At 37.8% G+C, this 24,487-nt stretch overlaps 1 protein-coding gene across 5 annotated transcripts in view; it reads left to right on the forward strand.

Moving 5' to 3' along the window:
• TULP4 (TUB like protein 4) overlaps nucleotides 1-24,487 on the forward strand; it is a 163,915-nt gene that overhangs the window by 10,847 nt on the left and 128,581 nt on the right. For 2 of the 5 annotated variants that reach the window (XM_030022841.2, XM_041125470.1), the window contains exon 2: nucleotides 18,530-20,824. In XM_030022841.2, the coding sequence (XP_029878701.1) occupies nucleotides 20,573-20,824 (252 nt within the window). In that variant the 5' untranslated portion in view covers nucleotides 18,530-20,572. Of the gene's footprint in view, nucleotides 1-2,513; nucleotides 2,665-4,055; nucleotides 4,601-5,332; nucleotides 5,714-18,529; nucleotides 20,825-24,487 lie in introns of those variants that run through there. The other 3 variants (XM_041125471.1, XM_030022843.2, XM_030022844.2) reach the window with 3 other exon arrangements.

The raw sequence follows: 24,487 nt of genomic DNA on the forward strand, positions 1-24,487 counted from the left end.
CTGGTTCTCTCATGTAGTCAACTGTTAATAGGCCTGTCTTTTCTTGCATCTAGGTATAGGTAGAGACCTTGTGAAGAGGAGAATTGTACTTCAAGGCAAAGAGGCAAATATAAAATTCCTTAGGTCACAGAGAGGGGTAAGAAAAGTCAGGAAGGTCCTTGCTTCTTGTTTTGAGGTTTATCAGTGTTCTGGTGCAGATGTTTATTTGGAAATTTAACTGAACAAACAAAACATGCCATGAAAAATGCAGTGAACAAAATTGCATTCTTTTGTGATAGTTTTCTTCACTAGGTTTCTCAAGTTGTGGTGCGAGGCTTTCTGAGTGTCTCACCTTGAGCTGCTTGCCACCTCTCTTGGTAACATGTCTTGTTTACCTATCTTTTTCTTTTCTATTTTTGGAGACAATTGTTCTATGTCTTCAGAGGTTTACTTGCCTTCTTTGAGTAGCTGAGTAAATTCAGGGATCCCTCAGGGATTTAAATTTGTCAAAAGATGATAATGCTGTCATGTTTCTTGCCTTGTCCCTCTGCATTTTTGAGTTTTTCTTTCAGGACAAGCTCCTGTGGCTATGCAGTTGATACTGTGGGTAGTTCCTCAAAGTGAGACTGTTAAGATTTTTGCTCTCCAGCCTCTGATGTTTGTTAGGTGGCCTGTACCGTAGTACTCAAGCCTTTTCTTTCAACCTTTTCTTGCAGGATATTTCAAAGCCATCCGTTTTAAAGTATGAATAAGTGATAATAGGGAGGGAAGAGTTGTGGGAGGTGCTCATTTCCATACCAAATAAAACTCACAGAAGTGCCCAGCTTGTTTGGCAGCATTAAGATATCTAGTGCACTTTGCAGCGCACTTGCTGTGAACTGAGAGCCAAAGACCTTTTGTTCACTGTTTTGGAAAATTTCAGGCCCAGAACTGGTCAAAACACTATTCAGGCAAAAACCGGTGTATAGCCACTGCTCTGAAAGCCATAATCTCTCTTCTTATATTAAGGTTTTCAGACTTAATATAGAAATGTCCCATACTCTGTACTGTTTGAAGGATCAAAGGCTTAAGAAACATGATACTTCAAATTGTGAGTTATTTGCCCTAGCACCCATTCACATTGAGTATCTTCTGCAGAATTTTTCTGGTATTTATGAACAAATTGGACAAAAGCTTAGTTTTTCCTAGAGTATGTTTGTTTAGTCTGTGTTTGATTCCCCCCCCCCCCCCCCCCCTCTAAATTCTGAAATCCTCACTGATGAGTCTAATTATAAACAAGACATTCCCTCACAGTGGTGATAAGTCTAAATTTGCCTTGGGACAATTACCTCTTTCTTAGCATGATGTCAGTGGAAAGCCTGAAAATGCTGCCACTTTTCTGGCTTGCTTTCTCAGCTAAAAAAGAAATGTTTATTGTCAGTGGCTTGTTAGTTCCTTAGTATCATAAAAGTTGATTTTGTGTAGCACAGTAATAACATCTTTCAGTCAAATGCCCTGACTCTTTGTGGTTATACCCACAATCAGCAGGGTATCATAGCGTGTTCATAGCTTGAGCATACGAAGACATATTTTGCTGAACCTAGGCCTTGATCAGCTGGAAAGGTTGCTTCCTGCTTTCCACTGCTGGTTTTTAGTGCATGTTTGTGTTGTACAGAAACAAAAATGAAGCAAAGGTATTGGTATTATACACAGATTTGGGGTGGAGACAAGCATACTGGTTGTCAAAGAGGTATTTTGGTGTGTCCTGTCCTGTTCCCCCAGCCCTAGTCATGGTATATGATTACAGTAATAGCGAAAAATGTGTCTGGAAAGAATCTAGCATGAGGATAACACTCTCTCTCAGGAGTTTGCAATCTGTATTCATTTTTTAAGGCAAACACCTATTGTATACTTCTATCAATCGGGTCTTTATGGGAATAATATGAAAGGAATCACTGCCATCCTAATTTTTTCATCAGCATTTTATCTCTGTTTTGCTTAATTGCTGATTGTACATTGTTTTTCTATTAACACACTTCTATCTCCCTACATGAACTTAGTGTCTAATTTATTGAGACAGGATTGTCCTGCGCAGTGGATTTTATGAACATGTCATTTCTCATGTCAAATAATTTAGCATTTCATTGGCATGCTAATAAAAAAAAATGCTTCAATAACTTTGGTTTTGTTTTCAGGTTTTTTTTTGGTTTTTTTTTGTAATGTAATGTAGAAGTGTCTTACAAATGCTGTTGCTAGACTGAAGGACGCAGGTTCTCCCCCGTCATCCGCCCTCCACAGTCCGGTATCCCTACTGAGCTAATTAAACATCCCTTGTACTAGATGGGAAATTATGCTCTGTAGTATGTATGTGCAGGCTGTTGGCCTGGTTACTCAGTCCAGGAAATTGATACCATGCCTGAAGTCTGCATGAACTCCACATGTTAATCTAGTGCTCTTTTTACCCTGTGAACCACCTGCCTGTTCTCAATATGACCTTAATTCACCCCATTTTCCCAGAAGGAAACTTGCTCCTTGTGTCTCTGCTTTCCTCTTAGAGGGATTCTCTCCAGCTCTGTCATTAGCCGCATGACCGGGATAATGTTTGTCGTGACCTGATGTCTCAGCTGGAAGGGAGCAGATCAGTCACTGGTCAGCTTGGAGCCAGCTTCTAAAGATTGACCTACTGCTGCCATATGACACTGCAGGGTTTGGGAAATAACCATTACAATTTTTCTTCTCATGTGTGCATATGTAGATAGCTTTGAATGGGGGGGAAGTAGAAATGTTAATTTCTGCATAGCTTCTCTATTATGAACCTGACATACGCATTGTTCATGCCACATTCATCCATCTGAAATCTTGTGTATGTTGAGATTCGAAGTGTGAAGACTCTATCTTTTCATGAAATTTAAAAGAAATAAAACTAGTATGTCTAAATGGCTTTAGCAGACAAAATGTGTTGAAGTCTGGCTGTGACAGTTTGATATGTCTTCTCCTGCCGTACCTGGTAGAGACTATCACCGGTCTGCTACTGAACGATTAGAGGAGAATGTGTGCCTGTACCGCATGCAATTTACTTTAGAATTTGGCTTTTTACCTTGGTCTTATCTTCATCGTCAGCTTTTAAACTGAGATTCAGGACCTTTTTGTGTTGCGATGGAAGTGCAGACATGGGTCTGTAATGGAGGAGGAGCCTTTCTGACAATACCATAGCTAAAAGTCTTTTGTTACTACGCTATGTTAGAGAGCATTTACAGAGTAGCTAAAAATACATATAAAAAGATACTGCCTTTAAGTGGAACTCTTTAAGACTATTGTAGTAAATTTAGCCTTTAGCATAATTTGTCAAATTTAAATAAAATAGCTTTGCTAATAAATAATATGAGTATGTATCGCTTAAATATTTTGCGAAATTGCTGGGTAAATAATTGGATTTAGTTTGCTGAAGGGGCAGATCAGCTTGCAACAGATTTTTTTCAGTAGGCATAGATGGAAAATTGTGTGATTATTTCAGTATAGTTTATGTCAGTTCTTTTTTTTTCCTAAAGGAGAAACTGAAAAGCATTGTTTTCTTCTTATAAAATGTAATAAAAATGAGATGTGATGTTGAGATCAGCTATTTCTACTTTTGTAGTGATGTAGTATCCAGAAAGCCACCTCAGTTCACTAGCTAAAGATAATGCTTCCTTCTATTTAAAAAAAAAAAATTCAATTAAAACCATGATTAATAGAGCCATATGAATCCAAAATATCTAGTGTAGTTTTATTTTATTAGTAACATTCTCTAAATATTGTAAAACTTGGATTTGTGTAAAAGGCATTTTAGCTTCCTTTGAAACTAACTTGATACAGTTGTGGGTTTAGAAGATAATCCTGAAATGTAAACCTTTAAAATATTGCAACTTTTTCTTGCTATCCCCAGCAACATTGGTGACATTGGATTTGACTGTTGGCAGGGGTAACTTCTTGTTCTAGGCTGGGTCTTACAACGCTTCAGAGTACCTTGTGTACTTGCAGTGTTACGTATGCATATACTCTTTGTCAGTGGTGCATATATGGCTGTTTGGAGAACATCTGATCCAGAAAATGAGAAGGACCATTTACCATTCTTTAACATCAAATGTGAAAATCATCAATCTGAATAAATGTGTTTAAATTATGCAATTACTTAAATGTGAATGTATTATAGCATTAAAGTTAGCAAATCAAAATATCAAATACGAGGTATAAGCTATGTTTACTTGCAAATCAACATCAGTTTAAGGTTACTAGATAGTAACAGGATTTCTTTCAGAAAAGGAGTAGAAATGCAAAATTAAAATTGTATATTTAAATGAAGTTTCCTTGCTTGATGATTGAAGTAGTAACTATTCTTGGTTACTGTAAATCATTTTGAATTAACCTGGCCTGAGTATCTATCCATCTACAGTGAATGGCAGAAGTGTTTTGACACGCGATGCGTTTCACCAAATGTTGATGGATATTTTTGAATATGAGAACAAAAAGCAGAATGTTGGTTATGGCTTTTCCTGTGGATCTAAACCAGATAAATTTTGAAGCAAGATGGAAATGGACAGGAAAACATCAGAGGAGCCACACTTAGTGCTGATAGGATCATAGCACAGACTGGAAGCCAGTAATGGTAAATTCTTCCTTCTTATTTTGGTGCTATCTTTCCCTTCAATATTAAGGAGGATGCTCCAGCTCTGTCCCGTGGGGAAATTCCATGGTGCAGCTGAGCTGATCTAACATCTTTCTGTTTCTGAAAGATTTCCCTGCATCCAAGTCTTGTGGGTCCTGTGTGCTCCATTGCTTCACCTAAGGCCACAGAATACTCCTCACTTTCTTCATATTTATTTTCTGATGTTTTAAGAAACTGAGTCTGGCCAAGGAGATGTCAGACAGGCACCTGGCAGTGAACAGAGGGACGAGGGCTAACCAGATCTAGGAAGGCAAATCGGAGTGGGTCATAGGGGTGGTGGAGATTGAGAAGTCTTTCTGTGGCATAGGTTGCTTTGAACAGTTTGCTTGTCTTGCAGGCCTGTACCTTTTGTTTCCTCATCTGTTACAACAGGAATCATACTTACCTATCTCACAGGGTTGCTAAAAATACTTTGTAGTATGTGCATTCAAGGCATCGTAAATGGTGAGAAAGATCTTATAGAAACAATCCTGCCTTACTGTATACTGAATGTACTACTACTTTTCCCATAAAACTTGATTTCTCAAGAGGTAAGATGTCATAAAGCTGTTGTATTACCATTGATAATGGTAATTCTGCCAGTCAGCTCTTCTGTTGAAGGGTGATGAAGCTCTCTTAGTATTAATAATTTTACGGGAAGAGCAGGGCTAGCTGTTTGAATCATTGAATGTTGCTGTGAGAAACCCAGTAGTGTTTCCATAGGGCATACCAACGTAATTATAGAAGCTTCTTTTGAAAATTGGTATGTTGTCAGTTATTTGTAGCTCTGCTTCAGAGCAAATAAAACAATAACAAATGTTGAACAGACCGGATGACTTGTGTGTGTCCTGATTTTCTTTGCAACTGTATATGGTCTTCCAGAAGATAGACTTGGGTTTGCTTTTAGTCTGTTAGAGCTCTGGCTGATCTGGGTACAGTTCTGAAAAGCAGCAATAAAGGACATTCGCTGTCGACCCATAGCAGTTGCTTTGTACTTTGGCTTTTGCCTCTTATGAGGAGAGCAACAGATCCAAGAATCACAGAACACATTGCATGGGGGAATGTTATGAAACTGTAAGTGCCTTGCTACGCTCTGCTTAAAAATTTTGATAAATTAAAATGTTGAAGCATTGAGAGGGAATAATCCTGTGACATCTGTAAGGCTCTATATAAGAAACAAACACTGTTTTACTGTAGAACATCCCACTGTACATGCTCGCCATCCCAGTGGGAGACTGACTGCCCAGCAGAAGATACTGTCTGTAATCAGATCCCTGCAGCTCTGCATTGCTCTAGTATGTCTGTCTAGAATCTAGCAGTGTCTTGCTTTATTTTACTGTGCATATTGCTCTCTGTGAAATGGATTTCTTCATCTGAAATGAAAATTTGTAAACATACAAGTGCAAACTAAAGCTTGTGAGTTACATTTATAAAAAGCCACGTTATTGGTTTCAGTCAGCTGAAATATCAATTTAACATTTTTTTGGATGTGAGCTTTAGCTTCTCAAGCTTTAATCAATGTAAGGCATGAGGTAATAGTATTAGCTCTCAAGCAAAAAAGGCTGACATCAGTTACAAGACTTCAGAAAGTACTTTGCTTCAGATGCTAAGCAGCGAAAAAGAAATCTGATGGATTGGATATGGTATTATTTTATTGATATTTTGCCCTTAAGGGGGGGGGGGTGTCCATGAATCTTGTTAATACTGTCTCCTACCTACTTGATATTCAGTAGAAATAACAAAAAAATTTAATATATGCAAGATAATTAAATGGACTAGATAGGCATTGCAGACAATTTGCAGCTGTCTTGGAATACCAAGGGTAGAATATCTCTCTCTACATGAATGGAAACAGGAAAGAAGTTTAGAGAGCTCCTAAACCTAATTCTCTACTTTGATCATACTTGAGAGCAAGGGGAAGAAAATTTGGTTTTGTTAGCAGGCCCCTTAAATGCCATGTGTGTGTGGCATCTTTTGGGGTTTACTTGCTTAAGGACTTTGTGTCCAGTGGGGAGGGACAGGAAAGAATGGAATATTTGTTTTATGGTTTTTGTGGTTATCCATCAGTAAAATGTTGTTTACTCCCATTGTTAGTGATAGATTTTGGATGGACTACTGTAGGAGTACACTGTGGGGACTATTTGGAAGATATAACTGACACTAACTGACACTACAAATCTCTCAGGTGCGTTAATTTGTAAAATGATTTGTTCCTATATGATAATTGTCTTTGGGGGTTTGCTTTTTTCAGGATTATTGTGGAACATTTATCCATTCACTGTCCATGTTACAGTTATTTAAAAGTATATTTAACATGTTTGGAACAGTGTATGCCATTTCCTTAGGCTCTCTTCTGGCTTTGCAGTTTTATTAATGCACTGAAATGCTCATCCTGGGAACATTATGAGTTGGTTACTTATCCCTCTTTTGCCAGATAATCCTACCAGCCTTTCCATATTCTACTTTGACCAGTGGCACAAGCATTACAGAGCCCCTTGTAAGAGAGAAATACATTAGAAATGGACACAAGGAGAAAGCAGTGGCAGTAATACTAGTGTTGCTGTGATGGTCTACGGTTATCAGCAAGATAGGATATTTACGTTTAATGTCATTTTATATCTTTTTAGAAAGAAATAGGCTGACTTCAGGCAAACATACACTCTTTGGATTATATGCGAAGTATAACAGATTTTTCTTTTTTTATTTTTTCATATCTTACATCATTTTAATCAACCAGCCCAATACAGAGTTGGTAGATTGATGATCAAGTGAAATCAGCATCTGTAGCAGGTATTATTTGAGGTTTTAGTGTCACTGAGTAACTAGATTTTCCCATATTTAATTTAGGTTTTTCATTCTTTTAATAGTTAGAAATAGAATTTTTGTATTCTGAATGTAATTTCTGATTGTTCATCAGCTGTCTTTGTTTCATGCTGTGATTCAGTAGACCAGTAAGTGAAAAGTAATATATAATTTTAGTTATTGGGGTAGAATTTTCTTAAAATGTCATTCTTCAGTTACTTAATTTCAGAAGCTTTGTATCAGCTTTACGAAATACTGTATGTTTTTTTCTAAATAGTGTTTGTTTTGTGCATCCTAACTACTACAGATCAAACATAATGGCTGTTTCAAGCAGATGCTGAAGTGTTGATTTCATTGCAGTCTAGCTAGTATACATAACAAGAAAGCATACAGTTTTCTCCTAGTAACCTCCTGTTATTCTGTGGTCTGTGCATAATACACAGTTAATGGAGAAAGTATTGAGGTGTCATGACAGCATTAGATACTGAAGTAGTATACTGTCTTATGTTCTTTGAATCTAAAAAGAAACTGGAATATACTGATCCTCTTAAACTATAGAATTGAAATCCTGAAAAAGATGTTTTCAAGTAATTTGTTTTAATAGACTTTGTAAGCTCAAGGGGACCACTGACACTACAAGATTATGATGTTACCTTGCCAAGCTGCTTACCAGGAAAAGCAGCGGAATTTTCCTTGAGCAGTTTGCAAGCAGACTTTTTCAATACAGAAGAGCAACCTTAAGTACAGGTGTTGAGTTCTATACAGGGAACGATCAGGGTGGATTATATGTTACCAATTTGGGTTTTTTTCTCTGATTGTTCTGCTTTTTCACCCCTTCACATAGACATACAGAAATAGCACTTAATACAGTAAATATTATGCTTTTATACAGCTCTGGAGGTACTTTGTGAAGTACTTATTAAATAAAAAAAGATTGTACTAAACCGAGTTTGTCTACATATATAGTAATTCTAGGCATAGAAGGAAAAAAGCGACTATATGAAAGATAGCTTTAAAATTTTAGGTCAAAATTATATTATTTATGAAATGACCTCAGATTGCTTTTATCTTCTTATTGTTATTTTTGGCTAGAATCTGCAAACATGATGGTATTCTAAGGAATTTACAATCATGTTAAAAAAAAAAAAAAAAGCAACCTTTGCACAAGCAAAGCATGAGTGCAGGAGTATGACCTACATTTGGGAGATTTAGCAGAAGCAGCCTAAGTAGCACATCATCTACTAAATGCAATCATATTACTTTCCTAAATCCAAGTTTTGAAAATGAAGTAGAAAATGTATGAAGCTGACATTCTTCAGTCGAGTCAGTCTTTTCTCTGGCTGTTTTGAAAAGTTCACCATCTTAATCTGAAGATCCTTGGGCTCCTTGGGAAAGGCAGTAAGGTGAAACTTGGCAATGGGAAAGAAGAAAATCCAAACAATGCCAGTGGGTTTTTTTTCTCTTGTTTAGTCATGGATAGCTTTAGCTTTGTGTGTATGTGAATGCATTAGCTCTGTGTGAATATATATCTAAAAGGTATAGATTTAACTGCAATGATGAATTTTCGCTTTTGATTTTCATGCTTTGTAGATTCTGAATTGGAGCTTTACCAAAAAAAAAATGTCACGAGCGTAGGTTAGGTAAAGATGCCAAAAGGCATTGAGAGTTTTGTGTTGAGGAAGAGAAATAATGGGGTCCAAGAAGTTTGATGGTTACTGCATTTATATAACTTATTGGGAAAAAAACAAAATAAATTTAATTACAGGACTAGCTAGAAAGTAGTGAGAATATTACTATAACTTAAAAAAAACCCTCAAATTTAGAACATTTGTTTAATTTCTTGGTCCAACCTGAATGTTTGTTCAATGGAAGAGCATTTTCATAACTTCATAGAGATTATAGTTAGAAGCAAGCACTATATGGTAGTTGTACAGAGTTAAATGAATTACACAAAGTCTGGCTATCTTGGGATGTTACCATGTTAAGAAATAGATATATCAATACAATATAAAATGAATAAATTTTATATTAAAAATTACACCTTTCAAAGGCTTGCTCTCTGCAGACTGAAAAAACTGAATGAGAGGAATTGGCATCTCAACTAAAAATTTAGTTAATTATAGAAATGAATTTTAGAAACAAAATTTGAGTAGTCTCTTTTTTACATTGACAGCATTAAAGTGAAATGTTCAGAATTCCTACTTAAAATAACTCATGTTGCTCCTTGAATATACTTTTCAAGAGTTTCTGAAATTCTTTTTCTGTTCACTTATTTTCATCCATGATCATTTTAACACATATTTTTGTATCATATTTAAGAAAATAGAGGAGACAGTCCTTGATAGCTTTCCTTCCACTGAATACCCCTGTAATCAGCAATTTTTACCTATTATGGACTTCTTACTAGAAAGGTTGTAGTGTCACAGTCGAGCAAGAAGAATGAGAGCTGTTTGCGACTACAGCGTACTGCTGTTTCTTATCCCCACTTCAAAATTTTACAGTTTATCTACCTAAATCTTTCATATATCTAGTAGGAGCATCTGGCCAGGATGAGGAAAGAATCATAATTGTGAAGACCTCTACAAAGTAAAACTACTTGGACACAAGACTGCTGTGCTAATTTACCTAGGTGCAGGTCTGCCTTCAGCTTACCCACCACAACATGACTGTGCGTAGAAGACGCCTGCTTCTTCTGGCCTCCTTGCTTCTGTCAGTACAGGTGACCAGTCAACACTTGGCATATTAATGCAGACAGAACAGTTCAAAACCGTCATTCACCTAACTGGGTACATATGTTTGCAGCTAATCTCATGCCCTCTGAGTCTTGCTAGTGAAACAACTCACTTCTGTACAGAAGTGTTTGCTTTGCTGCAAGCATTCATTTAAAGCTCCTGGCTTTTAAAAAGGCCTCTTCAGTGACTCTCGCTTGTCAAGGCTGCCTCTAAAGCAACCACTCTTAGAGTCTGTCTGCCTTGATGATATTATATGCCTCTTTTAACCCAGAGACCTTGGCACAACCTTCCAGAACCTTGAGGAAAAAACAGGAAACTTGAAGCAAAAGGGGACAGGTATGGGGAGGAGATGAAGCTGTTCCTTAGCTTTGCATCTCTTCATTGTGAGGGTAGAAGTATCCCTCCGCTGCATCTAGACCTCTAAGCAGTGGTTGAGAGGTGGGTGCAAGTCCTCCAACACAGACTGAAATCTTCAGTGACGGCATATTTGAGTGATGTTAGTGACAGTCAGGACTAGAGTCAAGTTCTTGATCCAAAAGCCAAAGACTGAGAAACCTGAGTTCTTTGAGAACTGAAATTCTTGTCTTTTTGTACTTTAAAAAAAAAAAAAAAAAAAAAATCCAACCCATTGAAGTTATCCTGTGTGAGAAGTGCCTTGCTTCACAGCTCTAGCCGAGCAGCCTGTGGTGAGCAAATCCACTTCACACCTGTGATGCAGCTTGCAGGCATCACCAGGAGTTCTGTCCCCGCAGGCTGATGCAGCATCCTTCCCTGCTGCAACACGCCACACTCAAACTGCTCTGCAGAGATTATCAGATTTCTCACTGAAATATGTCTTGCTGTCCAACTGAAATAATTCTTGTTTATGAAGCTCTTCTGAATTTAAAAAACTGGTGTCTTCTGTTATTTTCTCCTTTCATCTCCCCCTCCTTTTTTTATTTTATTTTTTGTTTCCAGTGTTGCGGTGCATGTGTCACATACAAAGGTGTATTGGGATTTTGGGGGAAGATATCAAAACTTCAATGTGTGTTCATAAGAAAGTATTCAAAGAGCCTGTGGGCAGATATTGGAGATAATTAGGAACTAGCTGGAACTGCTGCAGGCTCCAGGGATGATTGCAGGCTGCAGAACGTTCCTACGGGAAAGAAATTGCTCTGTAATTACAGGCAAGGTCAGTGCAGTCAGTTCAATGGGAAAGCGATGGTAAGAGCTGGGGCTCCCTCCCTTGAAGGTCTTTGAATGTCATTAGGGAGACACAGTTGTTACCGCTTTTTAAGTAAATGTTCCCTGAAGTATACATTCTATAAGTGTTCTCTCTGCTGTGAGGATTGCAGCCCTTTCTTGAGAGGGAAGAGTCACACTTTTAAGTGAAGGGAATTTCTTGGTTGCACTTCACATTTCTTTGAATCTCTAAAGATTCTGAATGCATGTTTCAGCAGTGTAAATCTCCAGTTTGTTTAAAAGGCTAATACATGTTATTTGTACGTTTTTCTTTTCTGAAACAGGTCTTTCAACATCTGTCTGAAGTATTTCAGCCCGCTTCAATTTATTTGAAAATGAGGGATCTTTTCACGGCTGATGGGTAGCCTTGGCTCCAAGATATTGTGGGAGCCATCTTAAATTCATCCTCAAAAGACAAACTTTGCTTTCCTCCCTTCTGAGGGCAAACCCTTGAGTTCAGAAATACTCTGTGCCCAAAATTTGTCATCAAAAGCGTTCAAGTGACAATACTAGTTGCAAGTACTCCTCCTTTCTGTTTCTCGCTTGTGCTGTACAGCTCCATCTTCTCCATTTTGCCAGTGCAGCTGAACATGGGACCACACGGGGACTGTGTCAGGGATCGATTCAACTTAAAAAAGATAAAGCTTTTGAGAACAGTTCAAGCTGGTTGAAATCTAGGCTGCTGTGGTGCCATACCTCCCACCCCCTTTCTTACATTGGCAGTAGTGCTGCTGCTGCACATGCATGGTGAGTTCGCTAAGGGGAGCTCCCTTAAAATTGATTGCTGTTTTTGGAGGGTATGTTTTTGGCAAGATCAGCTTCCTGAACTGCATGATTGGAAGAGTGCTGGCGTTTGTGTTAGGACATGCTGGAGGGGTATGGTTTGCCACAAGGGAAACAGAATGCGGCTGAATCTAGCAAACCAGATTTATATTGGTTAAGCTGTTGTGAATCTTCATTTCTCAAATTTTTAATTGGATCATTTCTCTGATGTAGTTCAGAGTGTAGCACCTTGAATGATCATCCTGGCTTAAGTGAGAGTCATGGTGTGCTGTGCTAGGGGTTGAGAAAGAAGTGATCAGAGCTGCAGGAGCAGAAACATTTTCTGTTCATCTTGCAGCTGAATGCTTTGTATTGTGAAGTCTAGCCTTCAATTATTTTTCTGGTTTGCTTCCCTGCCATATAAGCTTAACAGATCTAGCATTATTTGACTCAAGTTTCCCATGAGCGTGTTTGACCAGTAACTGATTAAAGGGATTTGCAGCAGTTCTTTCACAAGTGGATATAGTATTTATTCATCTAAAGTATGTAGTTGCTAAAGAAGGTGTTTAAAAAAACAAACCAAAACCAAACAAAAAAACACACCCAAGTTAGGTATTCTCTTTCTTGCATGTTTTGATAGGTTCTGTTTAGCTCAAATATCCTTAGTTTTGGGGCCGAGTCTGTTCTGCAGTGCTTTTATCTTTTCTAACTTCTTTTCCCTGTGAACAGCATAACTGTTTACCTCAGTTCCACCATAGGCAGAGTTTTTAACAATTTACTGTATTTCATGTCTTCAGGCCTCTACCTTTTGGAGAATGTGTATCAATTTGGCAATTCACAATTAATAGCTTCTGACAGTTTGCTTAAGGACCCTTGATGTTTTTCTTGAAAATATTTTTCCTGAAGGCATTTTAAAATTTGTTTCTTGCTTTTTCTTCCTAATTGTATTTTTAAATTTAACTCCAGTTTAATCTGATGGTATAGCATCAAGCATTGAAAGTGGAATATATATAATAGTTCTAGAAATAACACATATAAGACAGCTATACATGAAAAAAGATCTTGCACTTTAAAAAATGTATACAACATACATATATTGCCTTCTCCCCTATTACAAGAACCCAGGAGGGTCATTTAGCACATCAGAAATGCCGATCAGCTCGTACTATTTTTTTTATTTTCGCTTCTCTGAGAGTGTAATTTGGTGGAGGAGATGGTTGTAAGTTTGTAGGAGTATTGCATTGAAATAAATTTTGGCTATATTCACAATGAATGTCGCTGAACAGCCACTAATACAAGCTTCACTTCTCTCAATATGCCAACAAATACATTTTCTGTCAGTTTTATTTGCTTAACGATATATAGGTGCATATAACTAACATTACAGTGTCTGTATTACTTGGCTGGCAGTTATTATCACAGTTCCTGGTGTTACACCTTTGCTACATATCTCCTTCTGTGCAGCTATGCTGTGGTTACAAATCTCTTTACCTCTCTGATTAGCACAACTGACTGTCTTGCCCAGGCCATGCAGCTGTCCCGGAGTAAGGGAAGAGCTTCTAGAATTACCCAAGGACAAACATTGTGGACAAACATTTAAAAACAAACAGAACAAAAATCAAGCATCTCCTAACTTTTTTTTCCTCTCTGCTCTTCCTTCATTTTTTAGGAGTGAAGAACATTTTTACAGCCACTAGTTAGCTTATTGGTATATGTTTAGAATCATGTCCTTCGAATTAGTTTTGTGTTGTTGTGTAATATGAAAGAAAGGTGTTAACCTCAATGACTTATACCACAATAGAAGGTGAATAAAGCAAAGATAATTAGAAGAGATGAGTGAAAGAGGAGGAAAACCAGTACTTATTCAGGTCAAAATTGCATTTTCTCCCTATGGAATTGGCCCTTTTTTAATGGAAAAAAAAAATCCTTTTACCTACAAACCAGTTACCTTTTCTTTTACATACTTTAGCCTTTTAGGAATTGAGTACTTAATTTTGTTATATCATTTTCTTTCCTTTTGAATAGGATTATTTCATAATTTATGTTACCTTAAAAGTTGGACTAAATAAACAACAAAATGTATCATCTTGCCAGCTTCTAGCTCTATAGTATTTAGCCTGTAATACAGTGACTGTATTACAGAATGTGCCAATTTTGTAGTATAGTGTTCAGCAGTAACCTTGAAGGTTACTCCCACAGTCACCATTTGATAGCTGGTGGGATCACCTGCCATGAGCTTGTGCAGAAGCATTTGTGGTTTGATCCTTCTGAACAAAATGCAAGTTTGTGGTCTCACTTTTTTTTTTTAAAGTATCTTACTATCTTCATGGATACTGGTGTATATTTTTTCCTTCTTAGACTGTGAAGGGAGGGAAAACTGCAGTTTCCTTTGATGTCATGCAAGTTTGACAGGAAGGAAATCTGGTTAGGCTGAAAAATCCTAAAATCTGTTAGCCTGACTTTTCAAAGACTCTGTAGCTTACGTTTCTTTCCATAAGGTGTTTGGGCAGTCAGAATCTTCAAAGTGCACCCTGTAGGTCCTTTTTTATTTTGGTTTGGTTTTTTGAATGTAATAATTTAGAAATGGTGTGTATTCATCTGAATTTTCCTTCTCTGCTTTCCTTCCCCTCTCAGTCTCCTTTTATCCTCACCTTCAGATACTCCACTCTGGAGCCTTGAAGACTGAGGTTTTGAATAAACATTAAATGCTGAAGAGCTTGCTGCACTATTGGTACACTTGGCTGTGCATGACTTCTTTCTGTCAACAAAAGAAAGACACTTCAATGAAAGATGCATGAGAACAAACAAATGTTTTTCTGGTTGTCCAACTGTGGCTTAACACTTACACTTTATATAAGTTAATGGAAACAGTTAGGAGATAAAACTGATGAGTTAAATATTGACACTAAAATATGAGAGCCACTGTTAATAAGTTCATTTTTAAAAATTAATACCTAAATTCATTTCTATAATGTGGAAACATAACTTGTTGCTGGTTTTGCATTTGAGAAGAGCTATGCTTTCAAAGCAAAATCAAATGAAATACTTGTGGATCCTTTCCTGGGTCACAGGTCTAATACATTTTTGTCTCATTACGTGTCTGTACTTAAGAAACATTACATCACTGGGCTTAGACTCAAAACAGTATTAGAGGATGATTTCAAGTAGCAGCTCCCTTTGTTAGACGGAAAATCCAGAGCAGAGATATTTTCAGCTACCCTTTAAGTGAGACTAAAAGTAGGTAACTGCAATTTGTTGATATTTAGTGTCCTAGTAGTGCTAGAAATAATTTGCCAGCAAAAATAAGTATTTTCTCAGAATCCAGTGTACTTCTATGATTAGCCCTTGTCCTGCTCTGAAAGAAAAGATACCTAAAGTTTGATTATAAATCTGCATTCAAAAATTTAGTTTGGATGAATTTCATCTGGAAGGCCAAGTTCTCTTTATATGGGGAGCTCAAACTGAATTCAGACTAGTGGTAAGATCGTGCAAGTAACACGTAGCTCTTCTATAATGCTTTTTATCCTCGGCTCATACACATGCTTTAGAATAGGTGTAGCCATTACCCTAGTGTTTCATGGTGGGGAAGAAGAAGGCAAAAAGCTTGCTTTAAACATGTGAAAAGGAGCAGAACTGTGGGACTGCTGTAATGGCAGAAGAAAGGGGGGAGTGTCTAAATTAGTTACAGATTTTCTTGAGGGAAGACTGGCATCTGAATCTTTTAATTAGGTTATTTCTTGGGAAATACTGAGTGGGTGGAAATGAAGGAGAGGGAATGGAAAGAATTAAATCTTAATATATAATATATGTAATCTTAATTCAGGTTATCTTTTGAGTGTTTGACACTACAGTCTTAAAAGTACTTTTTATCTTGTCTACTGAATGTAAGTACAACATAAAGGAAGTGTTGACCCTCAGTGATTTAAAGGTAAAATAGTCTCGTGGGGTGTATTGTACTGAGAGAGATGTATTTGAATAATGATTGACTTTATTCCTTTTGTAGTTATTTTAGATTTTCAACTCTACCTGTCCAGCATTCCTAATGCAGTTAGGATATTTTTAAGAGGAGAAGCCTTTAGTTTGTCTAATCTTGAAAGTGATGGTAAATGGGACTCAGGTGAGAGAAGGTTATTGGCCAAGACACAAAAGAGTTCTTTTCTCAAACTTGTTAATTTTATATGCAGTGAATAAGGACAGAAACTGCATACAGATTTTGTGCAAAGCCACAGCCTCTGTAGTTGTCTGTATTTTAAAATCCACTTGTAAAGTCATGGTACTTGCACAGTTCAAACAATTCTGTTTAATGCTTACCTCATGCTGCTCTAACTGATGTTTCAGAGACTTTCTGTTTTCTTAGTAAACCATTTTTGTTTCTCTGTGGGGTTAGTAAAGGCTTGCATCATAATACACAAGTCGCTAGTATAAAATGTCAACTCTTGAATGCAGGTATTTGTTAGGAAGACCCTGGTGGGTATGGAAGTAACAGCACTGATCCTTGACAGGATTATTTGCTTATGGGATGAGCACAGAAATTCTTCAGACCATCATTGTGTTCTGAAAGTTTTTCTGAATTTTCCTTTATATGAACTTTCTTTGGACTGTAATTGAGAAGCACCATAAATCTGGAAAGACTAGGTGACATTTCTCCTATCCTTATCATGCTATGATGAAAAAAATTGGTAGCAGCCATTATTTTTAAATCTTTGGTTAGTTGTAATGCTGAAAAGTTCTGGTAGTGACTCACCAAACCTCATGGACGGTGTTCCTGATAAGTGTGCTAGCTGAATAGTGTTGTAAACCACTTTACGGCCTTGCCTTTATATCTATAATTTTTTTTTCTTACCTTTTTCTTTTTTAAAAAAAAATTTATTGGTATGTCTATGCTAGACTGAAAAAATTGGTTAATTACTCGAAATGTGAGGTTAGTACAGTGCTGTATGTAATATAGACAAGACCATTTTTACAGCCCTGTTGAATGTCATAAATGCAATTCTCAATTTAAATGAGCTCTGTTTAGCAGTAAATGTATAGATGCATAACTGTGCCTATGTGTGCACTTCAGATACAACTTCTGGAATATCCTGGACAGTCTTTTCCTTGGTCTCTTCTACTCTACACTCTTCTGTATATAACTGACTTTGGGGAATTTTTTCCCCCTTTTTCAAATGGAGACTTATGCAGAATTTGAGTAGTCAGTTCATCTGTATTGATTCAAACTTCTAAGTTTTAATTTTGGAGTACCTTAGATCTCTCTAAAGCAGTAATTTAGGCCCTGGAGGAATCTTCTCAGTCTCCTTTGATAAGTTTAGCACTGTACTTTCATGGTTTGGAGCATCTTTCATATGAGGAAAGTCTGAAAGAGCTGGGACTGTTCAGTCGGGAGAAGAAAAGGTTCAGGGAGATCTTTTTAATGTGTATAAAAGATCATCTTCACTGTGAGGGTGGTGAGACTGGAACAGGTTGCCCAGAGAAGTTGTGGATGCCCCATCCCTGGAAATGTTCAAGGCCAGGTTGAATGGGGCTTTGAGCAGCCTGGTCTAGTGGAAGGTGTCCCTGCCCATGGCAGGGGGGTTGGAACTAGATGATCTTTAAGGTCCCTTCAAACCCAAACCATTCTATGATTCTATGATAAACACTTGATAGGAGGGAATGAAGATGACAGAGCCAGACTCTTTACAGTGGTGCCCAGTGATAGGACCAGTGGCAGTGGGCACAAACTGAAACACAGGAGGTTCCCTCTGAACATCAGGAAACACTTCTTTACTGTGACGATGACTGAGTACTGGCACGGGTTGCACAGAGAGGTTGTGGAGTCTCCATCCTTGGAGATACTCAAAAGCTGCCTGGGTGCAGTCCTGGGCAGCCGGCTCTAGGTGTCCCTGCTTGAGCAGGGGGGTTGGACCAGATAACGTCCAGAGGTGCCTTCCAACCTCAGCCACTCTGTGATTCTGTTTGTGTGCCTTGGGGTCTAACTTTGTGCCTGCTCCGCCACTTCCCTACCCTCACTCCAAAGTCGTAGAATCTTTGTCTAAGAGTTTGCCCCAGTGACTATGGCCAAAAGAAAGTTCCTTTTTTTCCCCCTAATGTATCCTTCCTGGATACATTTCATTAGTTATATGTGTCAATTGTGAATGGAAGTGAAAAAGAAAATTTTGTAGTTTGTATTTGTGTATCAAATACATATGTGTGTGTGTCTGAATATTCCATGTATCTATATATAATATAGATATTTTATAGGAGTCCAGTATAAAATCCTTAATGATAATGCTTTGATTACTGTAACAATAGTCCTTGTATCTTTAAGTTGTTTTGTGGCTTATTTTATTCACTTTTTTTTTTCTTTTTTTGTATGTGTGTGTGCTTTGTCTTGCAGGGTTGGAAGAATCCAGGGATTTCAAGCTTTGAATGATGGGGGTCTTACAAGATTACCACAGCTAAACTGAAAAGGCAGATGCAGCTCTGAGTACCAAATTGAGTGAGCTGGTGTGTGCGCTGCATGTACATGAAAATGCACATGTTTTTGTCATCACATAGACTTACTCTTGCATATTCCTGAGAGCTTTGCAATTGATGAAAATTAATCTGAGAACCAGATGGAGCACCCTTACATCACAGGAATCGGTAACCCATGGAAAGACACGTGCCAGTAATGTTCAACTTTCCACATGGTCTTCACAGGTGAAAAAAGTTTGCAAGAAGAGGAAGAAAAAACACCCTCTGCACAGAAAAAGCCTAATAAATACCTCCACAATCTCAATCAATAGCTGTGAGGGAAACAGAAGAATACAGAGGGTAGAGGAAACTGATTTTGTTATTGCAGAGGGATAATGTATGGTCTTTGGCACGTTTTGCTTTGGGCTCAGTAGATTGTGAATGGACTAATAAATCGTGACCATATGTTGAGTAATGATGACTGGAAGTAAATAAGTTGAGGAACTATGGGACAAGTCTGGGCATTGAACTGAGCAAACCTCGTCATCCTTCTTGAGTTAACCAGGTCATCAAACTTGCGTATTCTTTCTCCCTCTCCTTTTTCCTCTTTTCACTTAGTGTGGTATAAATACTAATTAATTGAGCTCATAAATGTTATTCAAATAAAACAATTGGAATACTTCATATGTTTCCTTCTTGTACAGCTGCAAATGTTGTGTCTGGAACTATGAATCTATGCTGTAGACAAGCATCAAGAAGGAAAGATCCGATCAAACAAGCAAGGAAAATACCTAGAGAAATAGCGAACCCAGGAAGTCAGATTTTTAATGCTGCTTCTCTTTCTTTTTTAGATGATTATATTTCTTCTTTCCTTGAATTTTAGAAGATTTTGAAAGAGTGCTTACTTGATGTGCTTTAATTCTGGCATTTGTTTTTTTACGGTAGGATGAAAAGTCTGTGATTCCTTGTAGCAGAAAAAAGGGAAAAGTAAAGGAAAAACAGCTTGACATTTTAGCCTGTTTCAGAGGAGAGAGAACTTCATGGTTCACCTGAGGCAAAATTATCTGCTTTGAAAGCTAAAAGCTTTAGAGCATTTTTGATTCTGCTATAAATGAAGAGGGGGTTTCTTTTTCATTCGTGTGTGGCAGCAAAAAGTGGGAAAGCAGGCAAGATAGCGTGATAAACAGTTCAGGCTGTGTTGGGTCTCTGGTGGAAAAAAAGTGCTGCAATGAAAATTGGATTGGCTTTGGATTGCAAAAACTTTTGAGTCCAACGAGCGGTTCAGTACCAAGAGGGATTTTCCAACTGGCCTGGCACACCAGTGCCTGCACAAGTTCGGGTCTGTTGTTTCGCACGGTTTGTGTGCCTTTTTTTCCCTTTATGCAATCTCTTTCAGCTTTAGCAGCAGAAATACATCAGATGGAAAAGATATGCCAGAGGGCAGCTTGGAAAAGATGAATGTCATATATATACATATATATGTATGTGCGTGTGTTTAAATTTCTGCAACTGAACTTTTGAAGAAAATCTGACTGGAGGAAATCTTAAAAGCCTTAAGTTACTTGAAACCTACACATTTGCAACTCTTTGTCTCTGGAATTGCATTACGCTAAACTGGAATCTCAGGCTGTATAAAGATTATATCAAGTTGAGCAAAAAGATGACTTAACCATTTCTTGAGCGCCTCTTATGAAGTAGCTGTTTCTCCAAAGGATAAGTGCACCCTCACTCTACAGACTCAAAAACAAAAATGAACCTGAATTTTTTTTTAAGTGTTACTTTTTCTTAGCCAACTGCCATCATCTTTTATAGAGGAATTTTTCACTATGCATTTGGTGGATATTTATAAACACTGACCCCATCCTCCTCCCTTTCAATGATCTATCCCAGGTCAGTCTTATCAATAAAAAAAAAAAAATTGATTTAAATTTTGTGCACTAGACATATTACTTTCTTATGTCAAAAAATAAAATATTTAAAAAGCATGTATGCAGCAGTGGAACATGGGCCTGTTCTTTGCAGCGATTCCAACATCCTCTGCCTCTCCTGGAAAGGCAGAGTCCCCAAAAGTGAGAAGGAGAAACCGGTGTGCAGGAGGCGGTACTATGAGGAAGGCTGGTTGGCAACAGGCAATGGCAGAGGAGTTGTAGGCGTCACTTTTACTTCCAGCCATTGCAGGAGGGACCGGAACACCCCTCAGAGAATCAACTTCAATTTGAGGGGCCACAACAGTGAGGTAAGCAAAATGTGTGTTACACTTTAAAGGAAACAATAGCAACCTTTTCTTTTCTTTTTTTTTTTTTTTTTTTTTTTTTTGGTAGTACTTCTGCTTGAAATTTGACAGCGCGGTGTGAAGGAGGCTCAAGACTAATCCAAATGTGATTGGGATCTATTGGAGTTCTTTCTAGTAAATTCAAGCGCATGAAGCTGATGGGGGGGAGGTTCTCTGGAAAGGTCTGGTTTTGTTTGGCCTATTTTCTCCCTCATTCCCCAGTGCCTCCCAGTTTACAGGCAGATTCAATAAATGCATGTTAAGGGAGTTAAAAGTTGTGATAGTTGACTGCTTTTACGCAGTATTAAAGTCTGGCTTGGAAGACTAATGGAAAGGCAGGGGAGTGGGAGAGGAGCTCAGTTGAAGTCTGCCAGTTTTTCAGAAGCTGCAAACTGGAATGGCAGGGGATAGCTGTCATCTTTAGAAAAACTTTCAATTTTGTTAGAAAGAGGGGCAAGTGGGACTTCTCAGGAAAAGTGTTAAGATGCCCTGCAGTAAAATGCTGTAATTTCAGAGTGCAAGGCATTGTCCTGACTACAATGATACAGAAACTTTTCCATTTGTTTTTTCTGAAAGGGATACATCTGTTGGTAAAAGCTGATATTTCAGCTGTGCTTTTTCATCTTCCTGGGTCCTATCTCTCTCTTGGTGTAATTCTTCATGGGAAGTGCAGACGATGCCCAGCAGCATACAGAGTTGGACAGGTGTAAGGACTTAGTTTGTTTCTGCTTTTTATTTAGGCTGTGTTTGGATGTGCTCTTTGAAAAGAATCTGTCCAAATCAAAGCTTTGCTTTTAGGTTAGTGGGTGGAATGACATTGTATGTACTGAAATTAAAACCAAAGATACAATGTGGTTTTTCTTGTCTTTTGTGCTACTTACTCATTGGACTCCAATGTATGTTGCCCTTTTGACATAAGCCGCACCAAAGATTTAGAGGTGGGTGGTTTTGGTTCTTGTGTTAACATTGATAACAATCCTCTTTTCAAGGAAAAAAGGGAGCAGGGGATAAATATTTAGTCTTAAATAATTGCTTCCACATGCTTTGTCTGTATGAAGGTGCATGGGTGTATTGTAAATTATATAGACTTTTATATTTATAGACAAGAGACAGATTCATGTATGTATTTGTATTGGGTTCATTCAAAAAAATTATAGCCACCTTTTCCCAAAGGGAGGAATGATGTTTTGAACCCGCTCTAGTTGTCAGTATAATTTTCAGTTGCAAATTGCATTTTATTTTTGAAATGTGTGATACAATGATCACTTTTCATTTCTCCATATTTTCTTCTCTAACTTTTCTGTGAACCTGGGCACCTATTTTTCTCCTTTTGCATCATATGTGTCTTGGAAACAATGGAGGAAGTGCGCTATATGGGAACGTGAAGTCTTGTTGCAGAACGTGGAAATACAAGACTAGGTTTAAGTGTGTGCCAGTTAAGTGGAGAAGATGCTGATGTGCATGCTGCCCTTTGGTTTTGACTAGTTTTGCTTTGTTTACTCAGTTGGCCATTAGATTCTCTTTCTGGATCACTGCATCATTGCCATGTGGATTGAGCCGTGGTGTTTGCACATCCTTTCACCGAACAGTGATTGGCATGAGAGAGACTTTCAAACGAAAGGAAAATGTTCTGTTTGAATTTTTTTAATTTTTTTTTTTTTTGTTTTTGTTTTTTTTGTTTGTTTGTTTGTTTTTTTTTTCATTTGGGCACTTAAAATGTGCTGGGTCAAGCTTGTCATTAATAGAGTTGTGTTTCTGTACATAGTCTTTCTGATAGCAGAAAATGTGTGAATGACCAGAACAGAGACTGCCAATTAATTTTTCTGTATGGCACTATGAAACCGGTGTTGTGGGGTTGTAGTGAAGGAAGAAGAAAAGTGGCTTTAGTGCAGCTAGCTTTCTGTGATAAGTCTGTGGCGGCTGTCAGATTTTCCTGCTGGCATATTTTTTTGAGCATCAGTGTAGATGAAAGTTCATACTTGCAAGATGATGTTATACAACACTCTTCACCAGGCTTACCGAATGTAATCCTTTTATAGGAGAATCCTACTGATTTTGGTAGGAATGCAACTAATACAGGATTTGTTAGTTGTTAAAGGTATATAGTTGAACGGACAAGATTTCTTTCTTTAGAAAACACCTTTCCTTCTAAATCTGTCTGTTGAAAGATTCTTTAAAAGAAAGAAAATGTTGAACAGCACTGCTTATTGCTAATATTTGCACAAGAAGTAGTGAATGTTTTGTTTTCCCATTCTCATTTTAAAAAGCAAGCAGCCAATGACAACCTTGTCTCTTCTGTGTACCACATTACACAATGGAAAATGCTAAATTTGCAAGCTTATTCTGGTATATGTGTCTGATTAAAGCTATGTTTGTTGTAGAGAATGTGCCCAAAGGGATGTGATTGACTTAAAACTTTTAAGAGCCTGTGTGTTTCGCTGACCAGTTCTAGGAGTGTGTTGTATTGTCTTGTTCCCAGAAATGGTGATTTATACCTCTACATATTTTTCTCTGGGATAAAGCTAGGGTGACAAGTCAAGTTGACTGTCATACGTTGCTGCTTTAATATTACTATGCATTCAATTTTAAAGTTTGCTGTAACAATTATACAGTATGCTGTAATGAACAGAGCAGAAGAGTGAAAATACAGAAGCTAGATCCTTTCCATTTGGGGTATAATTAGCACTATGCTGCAGGCAGAGCAGTACGTTGTATTTCAGTTTTAGGGTGAAAATCTGGAAAAGGTAATACGGCAGCACTGTGCTTTTGACAAGAACGTGAGACTATTTTTAATAGGGTCATCAAGGTGGATGCTAGTGATGTATTTTTGCAGTGTTTTTATGATTGCTGAAGAGATTCACTGAAACCTTCTTTTGGTACACAGGTTCTTTTTTGACTGTAATAGCATGCCTGTAGCATATCTGAACAAATAAGAATGAAGAATCCCCAGGACTGAATTACTGACACACATATTGCAGTGGTGGACTTGCATGACTCACCACATTGAACAATAATTGAGAATTAAATGCTTTGTAGTGTGAGCTATGCTTGTGTTTTTACAGTTGCTTCAAGGTTGGTTTTTAGAGTTTGCAACTAGGAAGTGGCTGCCATATTATTTTAGTTAACCACCTCATTTTTTTGTAGTTTCTAAGGAGAACTACAGGAATTAAAATAAGCATATTCCTTTTATTCTGTGGCAAGAGGTAAAAATACTGCATTTTGTGATAGATCTTTTTTTTAACTTTGGCATTGCATTTATAGTTCTGAATCTCATTTACGTAAGGCTCAGCATTCTAAAAATGAAAATTTAAATGGGCACATACCAAAGGCAGAAGCAACTTTGATGCACAAGGAAGGGGAAATGCACGTTGTGCAGCAGTTGTGCAGCTATGACGTGTTTCACGTGTCGTAGGAACACGTTGCATCTCTGACCATGGGATGGGAGGTGTCTCTGTGAGGGTACGTAGTGGACGGAGCAGATGTGAATGACTGCAGAGGCACGTGATTCGGTTTGGCTTTGGAACATTTCCCTTGGTCTGGGAGAACAAACTGATGGAAGCTGGCATTCGGTGGGTTTCTTTCTTAAGTCTGGCAGAAAGGTTAGAAGGCAGGAAGATGTGCCATTGT

The sequence above is a fragment of the Aquila chrysaetos genome, chromosome 8 (genome assembly GCF_900496995.4).
Source record: "Aquila chrysaetos chrysaetos chromosome 8, bAquChr1.4, whole genome shotgun sequence".
Lineage (NCBI taxonomy): Eukaryota > Metazoa > Chordata > Aves > Accipitriformes > Accipitridae > Aquila > Aquila chrysaetos.